Raw genomic sequence first — 13891 nt, forward strand, 5'->3', positions numbered from 1 at the left:
CAAAATAGAACCAAATGACAATTTCGTACCTAAAGTCGGTATTAAATTAATACCATTCTTTTTACAATATACGTATGATTTGGATTTAAAATTAATTTGATACACGGAAAAAAAATCTTTACCTGAAACAGCGATATGTTTCACTAAAACAGTAAAAGTTTTCGCTATTCTAGAGAAACATATAGCTGTTCCAGATAAAGATTTTTTTCCCCCTGTAATATTGAAATTATATATAACTAAAATTTGATTCACCAAAGCGTAAAAACATTTTGTTTACTATGTGCTTAAATTTTTTTATGATATTAATGTTTCTTAGAATGTTTTAAATGAAAGCAAGAAGTATGGTGTTTCATAACAATTAAAATTCTATTCTTAAATTTTAGATAAATAACCAAATTAATAATAAATTAAATTTTTTTTGGAAAATGCACAAAAAGGACCTTCTTTTTCAGATTAATACACTAACTTAAAAGTATCAATTTGATACTAAAAAATATAGAATTGATTTAAAAATTTGTATCAATTTGATATTTTCAGTATCAATTTGATACTTTTAGTGTAAATTGAATATTTTTCGAACATTGCTACATTTAAATGAAAAATACAACAATTATTTATTTTTCATCAAATACATACCTCGCACCAATTATTAGAAGCGGAAGTACAGACAAAATGTAGTGAAGATTCATTTTCAATTTGTTTATCTTGAGGTGATAAAAACATAGTCTTCATATTTTACTAAGATTCAAGAAAATTGCACATTTACTGCATATTCTTTAAAAAAAAAAAACTATATCAAATACTGAAGAAATACACGAACTTATAAATTAGACAAAAACTTAAACTTTGAACTCAATTTAATAACAATCATATAGATTTTTTTTTAGAAATTCACTATTCAAAATCCATTGCATTTGTTCAATAACAACTTGATGGATCATTAAAACTGTTTATACAATTTTTAATTAAAATTTAAAAAAGCGATTGCACTTGATAATTTTAACTTCCCGAAGCAGTTATTTTAAAATAAAAATAAATAAACAGAAAAAAAACAACGAATATAATTTATGAAAAAAAAAAAAAGAAAATATTGTCAAGTCCCTATCACATTGATGTCGAAAACTGGTGGTGGCGTACCCTCCCTCCACAAATCCTACCACTGCATTTGACTATAGACGAACACTGGCCGAACCTGTTTTCCCACGTTTTTACCGCACTTCGTTCCCAGTTGTCGGTTCTTGTCATTGGCACTAGCACTGCTTGGACCGCAAATGAGTACAAGCAACAAAATACATTTTGAAACAATCTTGAAAGATCGGAGCTACTTGTATATATATATGTCTTTTTCTTTTAATTTAATTTTTTTTTTATGTCATTGTCGTCATCAAGTTACAAATAACTGGTACGCAGAATTATTCAAGTATCCATGGAGAAGTTTTTAAAACAGAGAGAAATCGAGGCGTTGCCATATCTCGAGAGTAGCACTCAACACTAATAATTCACAATTTAAAACCACTCTCAACATCATTAAAACAAATTTAAATCATTCACAATTAATAAAAATTTATTTCGAAAATTATTTTTTTTGAAATAAATTATTTTTTTTTTGAATTTTTAAACTGACGAATTCTTCAACTATTTTCAATTCTTAAGCACAATTTATTTAATATAAAATAGAAAATAAATATTTTTAATAATTAAATTAAATTTAAGCCGAACAAGATAAGTAACGTACATTACACTTGAACGGTATGAGAGAGACTAACCTAACCTTTCTCTCTATCCTATTCAGAGGGCAGCTCCATTTACCTCGGGCAGGCTCCAGACCCAATCAATCCCCTCTCTTTGGGAGAGAATATTTCTTGTTCCCCCCTTATATACATTCGTTCAAACCAACAAGTAAACGCGTTAAACGGGTTCAAAACTTGTCGGGACTCTTCGGTAATGTTCGTTCTACATCGTTTCCGCTCGGTAAGGTTCTTCTCTTTTTCATTCTCAAATGCTCCGCGCACACACAGCCTCTCTTTTATCCATTTGCTCGCGATACCCCCTTCAATATACTTTTAAAACTTAGTGCTGTCTTTAAAGATTTAAGGGCCCTAGACCCCATGATTTTGTTTTTCTCTAACATTCCTCGATTTCATAAAATTGACAAAATTTTATCTAATTTTAAAGTTTTTTTAAAAAAAATTTTTTATCATCATTTCCGGGCTCTATGTAACACAGATGGGGGAAAAAAGGGCATTTATTTTATTGAAATTCTATCAAAGCGACAATTATTAGAAACACTTTTTTTTGAATTCTCAGAAAGAGTTCTTTAAAATATGCTGTATCTGTATCTATACTGCTTTCAAATCTGAATATACAGAGAAAAGATTTCTTTGATTTAAAGAAACCAATTTCTTCGGTTTTCTTTGATTAAAACATAAAAATTTTCTTTGGGACAAAAAAAGTTTCTTACAATTAGTTTCAAAAGAAAATTTCTTTGATTCAGATAAAATTTTCATTGAATTAAAGAAAATTGTACATTAAATCAAAGAAATTCTAACAATGATATACCCCCACAGCAGCGAAACTTTCCTAAAGATTTATTTGAAATGTTCGGAATGTTTAATTGCGAACATTTCAAATAAATTTTTAGGAAATTTTTAGAAAAGTTTCGGTGCTGTGGAGATAGAGTCAAAGAAACATTTCTTTAAATTAAATAAAAAATTTCTTTGAAACGAAGATCATTTATTTTTTGAAATTTTTTTTGTATAATATAGAATTTGTGTTACACTGAAAAAATTATCCTCTAAATTTAAGAATACATATTTCCCTAGCGCATTTAAGAATATTTCCCATACATTTTATTCTTAGTTAGAAATTCTGAAAATAAGAAACGCTTCTTAAATTAAGAATTTTTTCTTTTATCTGTAGAATATTTCTTAATTTAAAAATTATTTTTTTATTTGAAGAATTTCTAACTATAAGAATAAAATAAATGCGGGAAATATTCTTAATTTCGCGGCCAAGAAGATATATTCTTAAAATTAGAATATAATTTTTTAAGTGTATATATTAAAAATTGACAACATTTGTTTTATTGCAATTCGGAAACACGAGACAATTGAATAACTTAAATAATAAATTTTTATTGAAAAGAACACGGAAAAAAATGGAAAAAGGAATAAAGTAATTTTTACTATGTAAAATCGAAACTGTCCGCAGTTTCTGTCAATTTTTACTTCAGAAATAGTAAAATTTACTATTTTCGGAGGAAATTTTACTATTTCTGGAGTAAAAATTGACAGAAACTGCGGACAGTTCAGATTTTACGTAGTAAAAATTACTTTATTCCTTTCCGTGAATTTATACACGGAAAAAAAGAAAAAGTAATTTTTACTACTTTCAGAGTAAAATGGGAACTGTCCGAAGTTTCTGCGCATTTCTGACAATTTTTACTCAAAAAATAGTAAAATTGACTATTTCTGTAGTAGTAAATTCTGAAAATAAGAAACACTTCTTAAATTAAGAATTTTTTCTTTTATCTGTAGAATATTTCTTAATTTAAGAATTGTTTCTTATTTTAAGAATTTCTAACTTTAAGAATAAAATGCATATGGGAAATATACTTAAATTGCGCCAAGAAGATATTCTTAACACAGAAAATTAAAAGGCATTAAAATAAGCTGCAACGCTTATTATTTTAATCAAATTTTGCTTATTTTAAGACCAAAATTTGGCTTATTTTAATCCATTTTGGTATTAAAATAAGCAAAATTGGATTAAAATAATAAGCGTTGCAGCTTATTTTAATGCCTTTTAATTTTCTGTGATATTTAGAATAGAATTTTTTCAGTGAAATCAAGAAAAACATTTTTAGTTTTACAAGAAAAACTCTGGATTTTATTACATCAATGACAAAAATTTCATTCGCTTATTTTAATGGGTCCCGAGAGTATATCGAAATCTGAAAAACATTTTCTGCTGATGTCTTAAAAGTACGCGATCATTATAGCAGAAATTTTTTTTAATCGTATTGCAAAAATTGGTAATAACTAGCAAAGTTGTAAGCCATAAATGTACAGTAAATTATAATTGCAATATGTAATAGACTGGAAATTGTGTTTCTTGCGATTAAAAGAAGAATATTATTGTAATTGTTGTAAAAAGTGGTTTTTAGTTCGTGTGACCATATTTTGTTGAAAAAGGTAAAAGTGACCTTTAAATCTTAAAAATTCTGTTTTTTTTTAAATAATTACTCTTCACTTATGTGAATTACAAATTTTCCCTTTTTTTTGAACAGCAGAAAATGCTTTTCAACTCAAAATTTAAGCAATATTCGCTAATATATATATATTAAAGTGGATTTTTAAAACACTTCTTAAAACTAAAAATATGTTTCTTTTAACATCTCACTTTGAACAATAATACTTCAGGTGAAGAAAAATGATACGATAACGAGACAAAGAGAAATCAATACCAGAAAGTGTTTCATACGTTAGTAAGAAACATGAAAAAGAAGAAACATATTTTCTTATTGAACGTACCCTATTTTACGCGTTTTAATTTTAGGCACACGGAGAAAAATGGAAAAACGAACAAAGTAACTTTTACTACTTTAATAGTAAAACCTGAATTGTCCGCAGTTTCTGCGCATTTCTATAGCAATTTTCACTTCAGAAATAGTAAAAATTGTTTCAGAAATAGTAAATTTTACTATTTCTGAAGTAAAAATTGTCAGAAATGCGCAGAAACTGCGGACAATTCAGATTTTACTTTTAAAGTAGTAAAAAGTTATTTTATTCGTCTTTCCATTTTTCTCCGTGCATATTTAATCGAAATAAAGATACAAATTTAAGATAAAGTGGAAGTTATATAAAACAAAAAATTCCTCATTACATGAAATAATTTGAATTTTTATTTTGTGTTTTATAAAAATAAAAGTAAGGTGTATCACACCAGAACACTTGTTACAGATTTTTTCATTTAAACCCATCAAGGATCATAAAGATCTTTAAAAACATAAACCAGTGTTACCTATATAGGTAGAAAATTTTCAGGTAGAAAGGGGCAGTTTAAAGCAGTATTTTTTAAACCCTTACGCTTGTGACAATGGGATTTATGGTTTAATGCACCTTACTTTACTGATGTTATGAAACAAAAAATCAAAATGAAAAATAGTTAAGAAAATAATTATCAGATTTTATAAAAGTATTTTAAAAAAATATAGTAAAAAATGCAAATCACATTTTAGAAATGAACAGGAAATTTGGATCATTTTTTAATACCTAAATTGGTATCAAAGTATAACTGTCATGCTCTTATTGACAAGTTTATTAATCAGTTTCTTCACTGTACTCAATTTTTAAGTATTAAAATTAATTTTTTATGAATTTTAAGAAAGAGAGAAGCGAAAATTTATTTATAGTGAGCAGTTGTGAAAAAATTTGTTTGGATGTAAAGTGATATACACTAACCATTATTTATGTTCGTCACAGCATATTTAAGGTCAATACATAATTACAACACTTGGAAATTAAAATTTTTAATTATGTTTATGAACTGACCTTAAATCTGCTGTGACGAACATAAATAGTGAATTTCACTTTACCTCCTAACAATTTTTTTTTCTTATTCAACTGCTCACTGTAAATAAATTTTCGCTTCTCTTTTTCGTAAAATTTATAATAAAATTAATTTTAATACTTAAAAATTCAGTGCAGTGAAGAAATTGATTAATAAACTTGTTAACAAAAGCATGTCAGCCATAACTGTTGTACTTGATACCAATTATGGTATTATGATACCAATTTAGGTACCAAAAAAAAAAATAACCCAATATTTGGATCAATTTGAAAACCTTATATTGAATCAAAACGTTGCATTCGCAGGGTGTCTAACAAAGATAGAGAAAAAAATTCCCTGACTTTTCCCTGACTCCTCCCTGACATTTTTTGATTTTTCCCTGACTTTTTAATAACCTTATTTCTGCTTTTTTTTGGACAAAAATATGATTACTGACATATTTAACAATAAATTAATTTCTAATGGTAGTAACAAATGGTAATAAAAACTATTCAAGTTTTTTTAAATTTAAAAATTTTTAAATTCACAAAAAATTTTAATTTTTGTAGAAATTTACAGAAATTTCCCTGACTTTGAATGAAATTTTCTGAAATTCCCTGACTTTTCCCTGACATTTCCCTGACCAACAAGATTCCCTGACTTTTCCCTGACTTTCTCTGACTTCCCTGACCGTTAGACACCCTGATTCGAAAATGATACAATTAACAAAAACGCTCGAATACGCAATAGTTAACGTTTGAAAACCGTTAACTTTATTTTCATTTTTCAGCGCTTCCCGACTTCTAAATTGCAATAAAACTCATAGATTCTGAGAATATTTTTTGTTCTCTTTCGATTGCACAAGCCGACAAAATTTTGGCCTACTTCAGAACCAAGACACAGAAAATTAAAAGGCATTAAAATAAGTTGCAACGCTTATTATTTTAATCCAATTTTGCTTATTTTAATTCATTTTGGTATTAAAATAAGCAAAATTGGATTAAAATAATAAGCGTTGCAGCTTATTTTAATACCTTATAATTTTCTGTGATAATAACTAATGCCATAGTAACTAACTGTTACCACAGTAACTAATGCCACAGTAACTAATGCCACAGTAACTAATGCCACAGTAACTAATGCCACAGTAACTAATGCCACAGTAACTAATGCCACAGTAACTAATGCCACAGTAACTAATGCCACAGTAACTAATGCCACAGTAACTAATGCCACAGTAACTAATGCCACAGTAACTAATGCCACAGTAACTAATGCCACAGTAACTAATGCCACAGTAACTAATGCCACAGTAACTAATGCCACAGTAACTAATGCCACAGTAACTAATGCCACAGTAACTAATGCCACAGTATTGGATTAAAATAATAAGCGTTGCAGCTTATTTTAATACCTTATAATTTTCTGTGGACCGCCTATACTTTTCCGTAACATTTTGAATCCGAATCTGACCTCAGAATTGACCTAGCACGTCAGGTTTCACTGTAAGAAGAAAGTACTAAAACAGTACCGATTTTAGGTATCAAAATAGAACCAATATGCCAATTTAGTACCTAAAGTCGTTATTAAATTAATACCTTTCGTTTTACAGTGTTTCGAGATATTCTAACCTAAAAGTGCAGAGAAGACGATTTTTGTCCATATTTGAGGACGTGTAACACTAACATATAATTTTTTTTCAAAAATATCGTTACAGCATCCGAAAGTACTATTCTTACCATTTAAAATGCATTTTGAAACTTTAAAAATTATTTGCCTCTTTGTTATCGTCATTTGAATTTTTTGAATCACGAATATTGAAACATTCACCACTCAGAAAATTCAAATGACGATAATTAAGAGGCAAATAATTTTTAAAGTTTCAAAATGCATTTTAAAAGGTAAGAATAGTACTTTCAGATGCTGTAACGACTTTTTTGAAAAAAAAATTATATGTTAATGTTACACGTCTTCAAATATGGACAAAAATCGTCTTTTCTGCATTTTTAGGTTAGAATATCTCGAAACACTGTAAAACGAAAGGTATTAATTTAATAATGACTTTAGGTACTCAATTGTCATTTTGGTTCTATTTTTTTTACCTAAAATCGTTTCTGTTTTAGTACTTTCTTCTTACAGTGAAACCTGACGTGCTATAGGTCAATTCTGAGGTCAGATTCGGATTCAAAATATTACGGAAAAGTATAGGCGGATCTTGGTTCTGAAGTAGGCCAAAATTTTGTCAGCCTGTGTTGGTAATGATAAAAATTGGAACAAACTTTAATAAATGCTCGAATACGCGATCGTTAACGTTTAAAAATTGTTAACTTCATTTTCATTTTTCATCGCTTCGCGACTTCTGTATTGGAATAAAACTCATGGATTCTGAGACAATTTTTTATGCTCTTTCGATTGGTAATGATAAAAATTGGAACAAACTTTAATAAACGCTCATTGTATATGTATTTTCTTCAGTTATTGCTTGAATACATTAAAATAGCGTCTTCTATAGCGTCATTTAAAAAAGTTTTTTACTTTTTTGGCTGTACGAAAACTAGTTTTATATTCGTTAAATAATTAACGTTACGTTCTTCAGCTCTAATCAAATTAACAGTAAAAGAATAGGAAATTGTTTTATTTTTATTTTTTTTAAATAAGTACTTACTTGTAAGAGCCATGTGTATTTTGACACGCTCCATATTTGCACGGTTCTCTATCGCATTCATTGATATCGTCTGCACAATTAGTTCCCATAAAACCGGGTGCACATGTACACTGATACGAATTTTTGAGTGAATGACATTCTGCACCATTTATACATGGCGACGATGCACAATGATCTTGTCTTTCACAATGTTCACCTGAAAGCAAAATAGTCAATAACATTATTTTGGAGTGATTGCATACTATTATGTGATTGGAGTATATTGCATATATGTTCGGTAGTATTACCAAAAACTCTTGGAAAAAAACTACTGTAATTAATAAAATTAAAAAAAAAACTATCCCAAGTTTTATAGACTTTGTACTCGGGACGCGTATTCTTCACACTGAATTTTAGTGGAATTTCTACGGTTTCAAAATTAATAAGCTCAAATTTCTGTTACCGAATTTTTTAAAGTAGAAAACAAAAACTCGAAGAAATTGAAGATAGAAAGAAAGAATTTAAGAAATTTTGTAGCATATTTTTCTCATTGTACGTTACACCCAGAGAAATTATATATTTGTCTCAGAGACAAATAAATTGATTCAAATAAATGGGATAGTATTCTGAGATAAATAAACGTTTATTTAACACAAATATATTATACTAGCTTTCGTACCCGCCTTCGACGGGAGCGAAGTCTAGTGGTTTACCCCCCCCCTAGTATTTTTGTGCAAATAATTTTTTGTATAGATAGTTGATTGTTACAAAAAACTTGAACTAATAATTTCAAAAATTTGTTAAATTTTAAATCAAAAAAACACATACTAAAAATATATGACGCTCTACGAGAGAAGGGACCTATCTCCGAAATAATATTAGGCTTAGTTTTCATGTACGGTGCACGGAAAACTGAGCCTAATGTTATTTCGGGGATAGGTCCCTTCTCTCGTGGAGCGTCACATATACTAACCTTTTATTTTTCTTTATCAACTTCGTAATTAATGATTTCAAATGTTTTGAATCTCTAACAGATTACCATGATTAATTTGATTTCGTTTAAGCCTTGTTTTAATAATTCTCGAACCAAATTTTTCAAACAGCATCATTATTCTATTACCTTTTTTTCATTTTAAGATTCTTTATTTCTTAAAAAGAAACATTATTTAAGAAGTTTTATGTTCTAAGCTATATATATATACAAATAGACTGGTATTTAGCCAATTTTCAAATTTTAATTTCTTATACTTTCACAGAAAATTAAAAGGCATTAAAATAAGCTGCAACGCTTATTATTTTAATCCAATTCTGCTTATTTTAATCCATTTTAGTATTAAAATAAGCAAAATTGGATTAAAATAATAAGCGTTGCAGCTTATTTTAATGCCTTTTAATTTTCTGTGTTTTTTACAACTTAAAATCTTTTAATATTATTTAAACTATAATATTAAAATAAAAATCTATAACCCGAAAACAATAATTATAAAAAGGTTGTTACTAAAAAAAACATTATTTCATTTCTTTATATTTATCATGTTTTTTAATTCTAATGTTAAAATTTGATTAATTGGACTCAAAAACATAGCTAAAAAAAGTTTAGTATAACAGAAATTAAATTTAAAAAATTTGATTTTTGGAATTTTTCTTCACAATTTTAAATCTATCAGTTATTTTCTCAAAGTCTAGTAAAAATAAGCGAAAAAATTTTAAAATTTCGATTTTTACAAAAAGTGCCATAACTTCCGTTCAAGTTAATATTTTTTAATGGGGTATGGCTAAGATTTTAAGTTAGTCTAATACCTAAAAGACTGCCAAGTTTCACTTAAATCGGTCAAGCCGTTTATGCGTGATTGGCGAACAAAATATTGTGCAGACAGACAGACAGAATTTTTTTTAATGCTATTTTTAGAATCCTTATGACTTGAAACGAAGAATTATACACGAATTTTTAAGTTCTAAGCAATGTACAGACAAAAGTCTAATTTTATTAATATAGATTTGGTTCAAATAAAACATTTCTCTGGGTGTAATGATAAAAAAAAACATTTTTGTTAAAATTTTGAAAAACTATTACTATACCTGTATATCCTGTGGCACAAGTGCAAACGTAATCATACAATGACTTTAGATTGCACGATGCACCATTATGGCAAGGTGAAGAATCACATGCATTTGCAATTGGAATTTCACATAGACTGGCAGTAAATCCAACAGGGCAAGAACACGCAAAAGTTGGTGTACCACCGCTGATATTCTCGCGTACTCTACAAGAGCCGCCATTTTGACATCGAGGTCCTGTATTACATGGATTTAAGTGTTGACAATATTCTCCAACATATTTTGAAGTACAACTGAAACAAAAAGATAAATACATATTTTATTAGTGGTAAAATTAAAATACGTGAAATATATTCAATTTGAAAGAGTTCGTGTGGCAAAATCGACTGGACAGAATAAAGGGCCTTACTCTCTAAATCTGAATTAGTAAAAATGTTTACTAATTTGAATTAGTGACTCACTTTTTGCTTCTTAATTAGTAAAATTTAACTAATTCAGAAGCAAAAAGTGAGTCACTAATTCAAATTAGTTAACATTTTTACTAATTCAGATTTACAGAGTACTTACAAAGTGGGAATTACAGTTAACGAAAGATTTTGAGCATTAGACTTTTTACAACTGAATCTCTTCTAATTATTGAAGGATCAAAGTTTAAAATTTTAATAATTCGAACAATTGAAAATTCGATCAAATAGAAATTTGATTCTTTTGATAATTCAAAGTTTTAAATTTTGATAATTCGATCAAATAGAAATTTGATTCTTTTGATAATTCAAACTTTTAATAATTCGAATTTTAAACAATTCGATCGATTGGTACTTCGAACATTTGAAATTTTATTAATTAAACATTCGAATTTTTAACAATTTTAGTTTAGTCATTGTGACGCACGGACGAAATGATTCAATGATGATTTTGTATAAAGGACCCCGCACTTTTTGTACAGAAATTGGCTTTCATCCTTTTTTTTCTGAAACTCTGCAGTTTTGTAGTTTAAGGCCTCCTGAATATAAAAAGGTTAATTACAAAATTTAAAATAATAACCAGTTTTTGAGCTACATTCGTAGTTGTTTCTGAGAATGTTCTGTTCTTAAAAATCAATCAAAATCACTCAGAATCTGTTACTCGGGGGATTTTGGGATCACTGATCACGAATCACTCGAATTAACTAAGAATTTGTTACTTAGAGTTTTTTTTGGGGGGGTCGCTGATTTCCCCAAAAACCACCCGAGTAACAGATTCTGAGTGATTTTTATTGATTTTTAATAACAGAACATTCACAAAAACATTATTTATTATGTTATTATATTTTTCAACTTTGAGCTACTGTAGCTCAAAAACTGACCATTATTTTGAGTTTTGTCATTAACATTTTTTGTTCAAGAGAGGTTTTAATAACTACAAAACTGCAGAGTTTCAGAAAAATTTGCTGAAAACTAATTTCTGTACAAAAAGTGCAGGGTCCTTAAGATTTTTTTCTACAATATTATTAGATGGAAAGTTTCCATATGTTTCGGCAAAAAAAAAAATTTTTTTCTGAACTCTCTCAAGCAAGTCAAAACCTACAAAAAAGGATAAAGAAAATTTAAATTCAGAATTTTGATTTTTGAAAAGTAGTATTTTAAACAATAAATACCAAAAACTAAGAAAAATCTTGATTGACAAATTTCATTAAGGTTTAAAACATAAATCATCGTATCTTATACTTTCAATGATCATGTTTCTGTACTGGGAATAGACAAAACGGTTTTGTTTTTAGTTTTATAGAAACTTGTTTTATACTTTTAACCAAATTTTTCTCTTCTTCACTTATAGATGACTTCAAAAATCATATATACAGTAAAACCCACGTATATCGAATTCGAAGGGACCAGAATAAATATCCGATATAGGCGGGAATTCGATATATCCGGGTCGAAAACTTAGTTATAATAATCTAAGAGACCGAAAAAAATATTCGATATAAGGGGAAATACGATTTATGCGGGTTCGATATACGGAGATTTTACTGTACCCTGTGGGCAAAAAATCATGTTCGTTCTAAAAACGTTTTAAGAACGTTTCATGTCCACTAAATAATGTTCTGGAACATTATTTGAACATCCATGTTCTTAAAATGTTCCAGAACATTATTTGCGGCGGACATGAAATGTTCTAAGAACATCCTTAAAACGTTTTTAGAAGGAACATAGTTTTTTGCCCACAGGGTAGTAATTAATAGTAAATATAATTTATAATATTCAGTAACTTACTTGCAATGTGATTCACTACGAGGCGATGATATACAAACTCCTCCATTTTTACAAGGGCTAGGAGAACAAGAAACAAAACCTGTAAACAAAAAATTAGTATTAATGCAATAATTATATGTTTTACATAAACATTTATAACTTAAAGTATTTCTAAAACTGGGTACATAAACGAAATTTTAAAGAACCGGTGCCAAGTAGTACCTATTTTTTATTCATTTCATGAATACAATGCTTCCTCATAGAAATAGGTTACATCTTTTTTAATAAAAATTTTATATCACATTTTACTGTTAAAGGTTATATTTAGCACTAAAATTAAAAAACGTTTTTTAAAATTGAATTTTTAAAGTACTTTTTTTCTAAATTTGGATCTATAAGGTTCATTAATGGATTAAATATTAATTGATGCGTATTTAAAGAGTCTACAAATTTAAAGACAAACATTTGAAATTTAAAGAAAAAATTACGTTTTTCATTTTTTTATTTTTATAACTTCAATAATTATGTAATATTTTATAGTTAAATGTTCCGAACACTGTAAAATGAAAGGTATTAATTTAATACCTACTTTAGGTACTAAATTGTCATTTGGTTTTTTTAACTTTTATTTATTTTTTAATTTTATTTTAAAAATTTTTTAGTTTAAGGGCCAGTTTCATCAATTCCGGTTAAAAATTACTCTCTGAATCTGAATTAGTAAAAAAGTTTACTAATTTGAATTAGTGACTCACTTTTTGCTTCTCAATTAGTAAAATTTTATTAATTATAAGTAACGTTTACTAACAATTAGTAAAATTTAACTAATTCTAAAGCAAAAAGTGAGTCACTAATTTAAATTAGTAAACATTTTTGCTAATTCAGATTTAGAGAGTAATCAGTGATTAAATCCCTACTCTCTAAATCTGAATTAATAGTTTTCTACTAATGAAAGAGTGCGTATTCGTTTACCAATTGAATTAGTAACAGTTTTAACTAATTTGTAGTAAAAAAAACTACTAACTGCTAGTAGAAAACTACTAATTCATGGAGTAAGTCATATTTTTTACTATTTAAAATTAGTAACCCGATTTACTCCATGAATTAGTAGTTTTCTACTAGCGATTAGTAGTTTTTACTACAAATTAGTCAAAACTGTTACTAATTCAATTGGTAAACGAATACGCACTCTTTCTTTGGTAGAAAACTACTAATTTAGATTTAGAGAGTAACCGACCAATCATGAGCTGTTAAATTGGCTTTAATCACTGATTAACTTTTAACCGGAGTTGATGAAACTGGCCCTAAGAATAGTAAATTTTACCATAGTTAATAGAAATTTATTAAAATGTTAATTATTTTGATGTAACTCAAAAATATAAATTTAAATCATAATTAGTAATTTTTAACT

General features: G+C 27.6%; 1 protein-coding gene across 2 annotated transcripts in view; it reads right to left on the reverse strand.

The window, feature by feature from the left end:
* LOC127285077 (neurogenic locus Notch protein) overlaps window positions 1–13891 on the reverse strand; it is a 54488-nt gene that overhangs the window by 36720 nt on the left and 3877 nt on the right. Inside the window, exons 2-4 of one of the 2 annotated variants that reach the window (XM_051310884.1) lie at window positions 12505–12583; window positions 10274–10545; window positions 8216–8411 (exon numbers count right to left, since the gene is read on the reverse strand). In XM_051310884.1, coding sequence (XP_051166841.1) covers window positions 8216–8411; window positions 10274–10545; window positions 12505–12583 — 547 coding nt within the window. Of the gene's footprint in view, window positions 1–636; window positions 1751–8215; window positions 8412–10273; window positions 10546–12504; window positions 12584–13891 lie in introns of those variants that run through there. The other variant, XM_051310885.1, reaches the window with a different exon arrangement.

Source organism: Leptopilina boulardi, unplaced genomic scaffold, assembly GCF_019393585.1.
Source record: "Leptopilina boulardi isolate dan_hultmark-lab unplaced genomic scaffold, ZJU_Lbou_2.1 LbouV2_330, whole genome shotgun sequence".
Lineage (NCBI taxonomy): Eukaryota > Metazoa > Arthropoda > Insecta > Hymenoptera > Figitidae > Leptopilina > Leptopilina boulardi.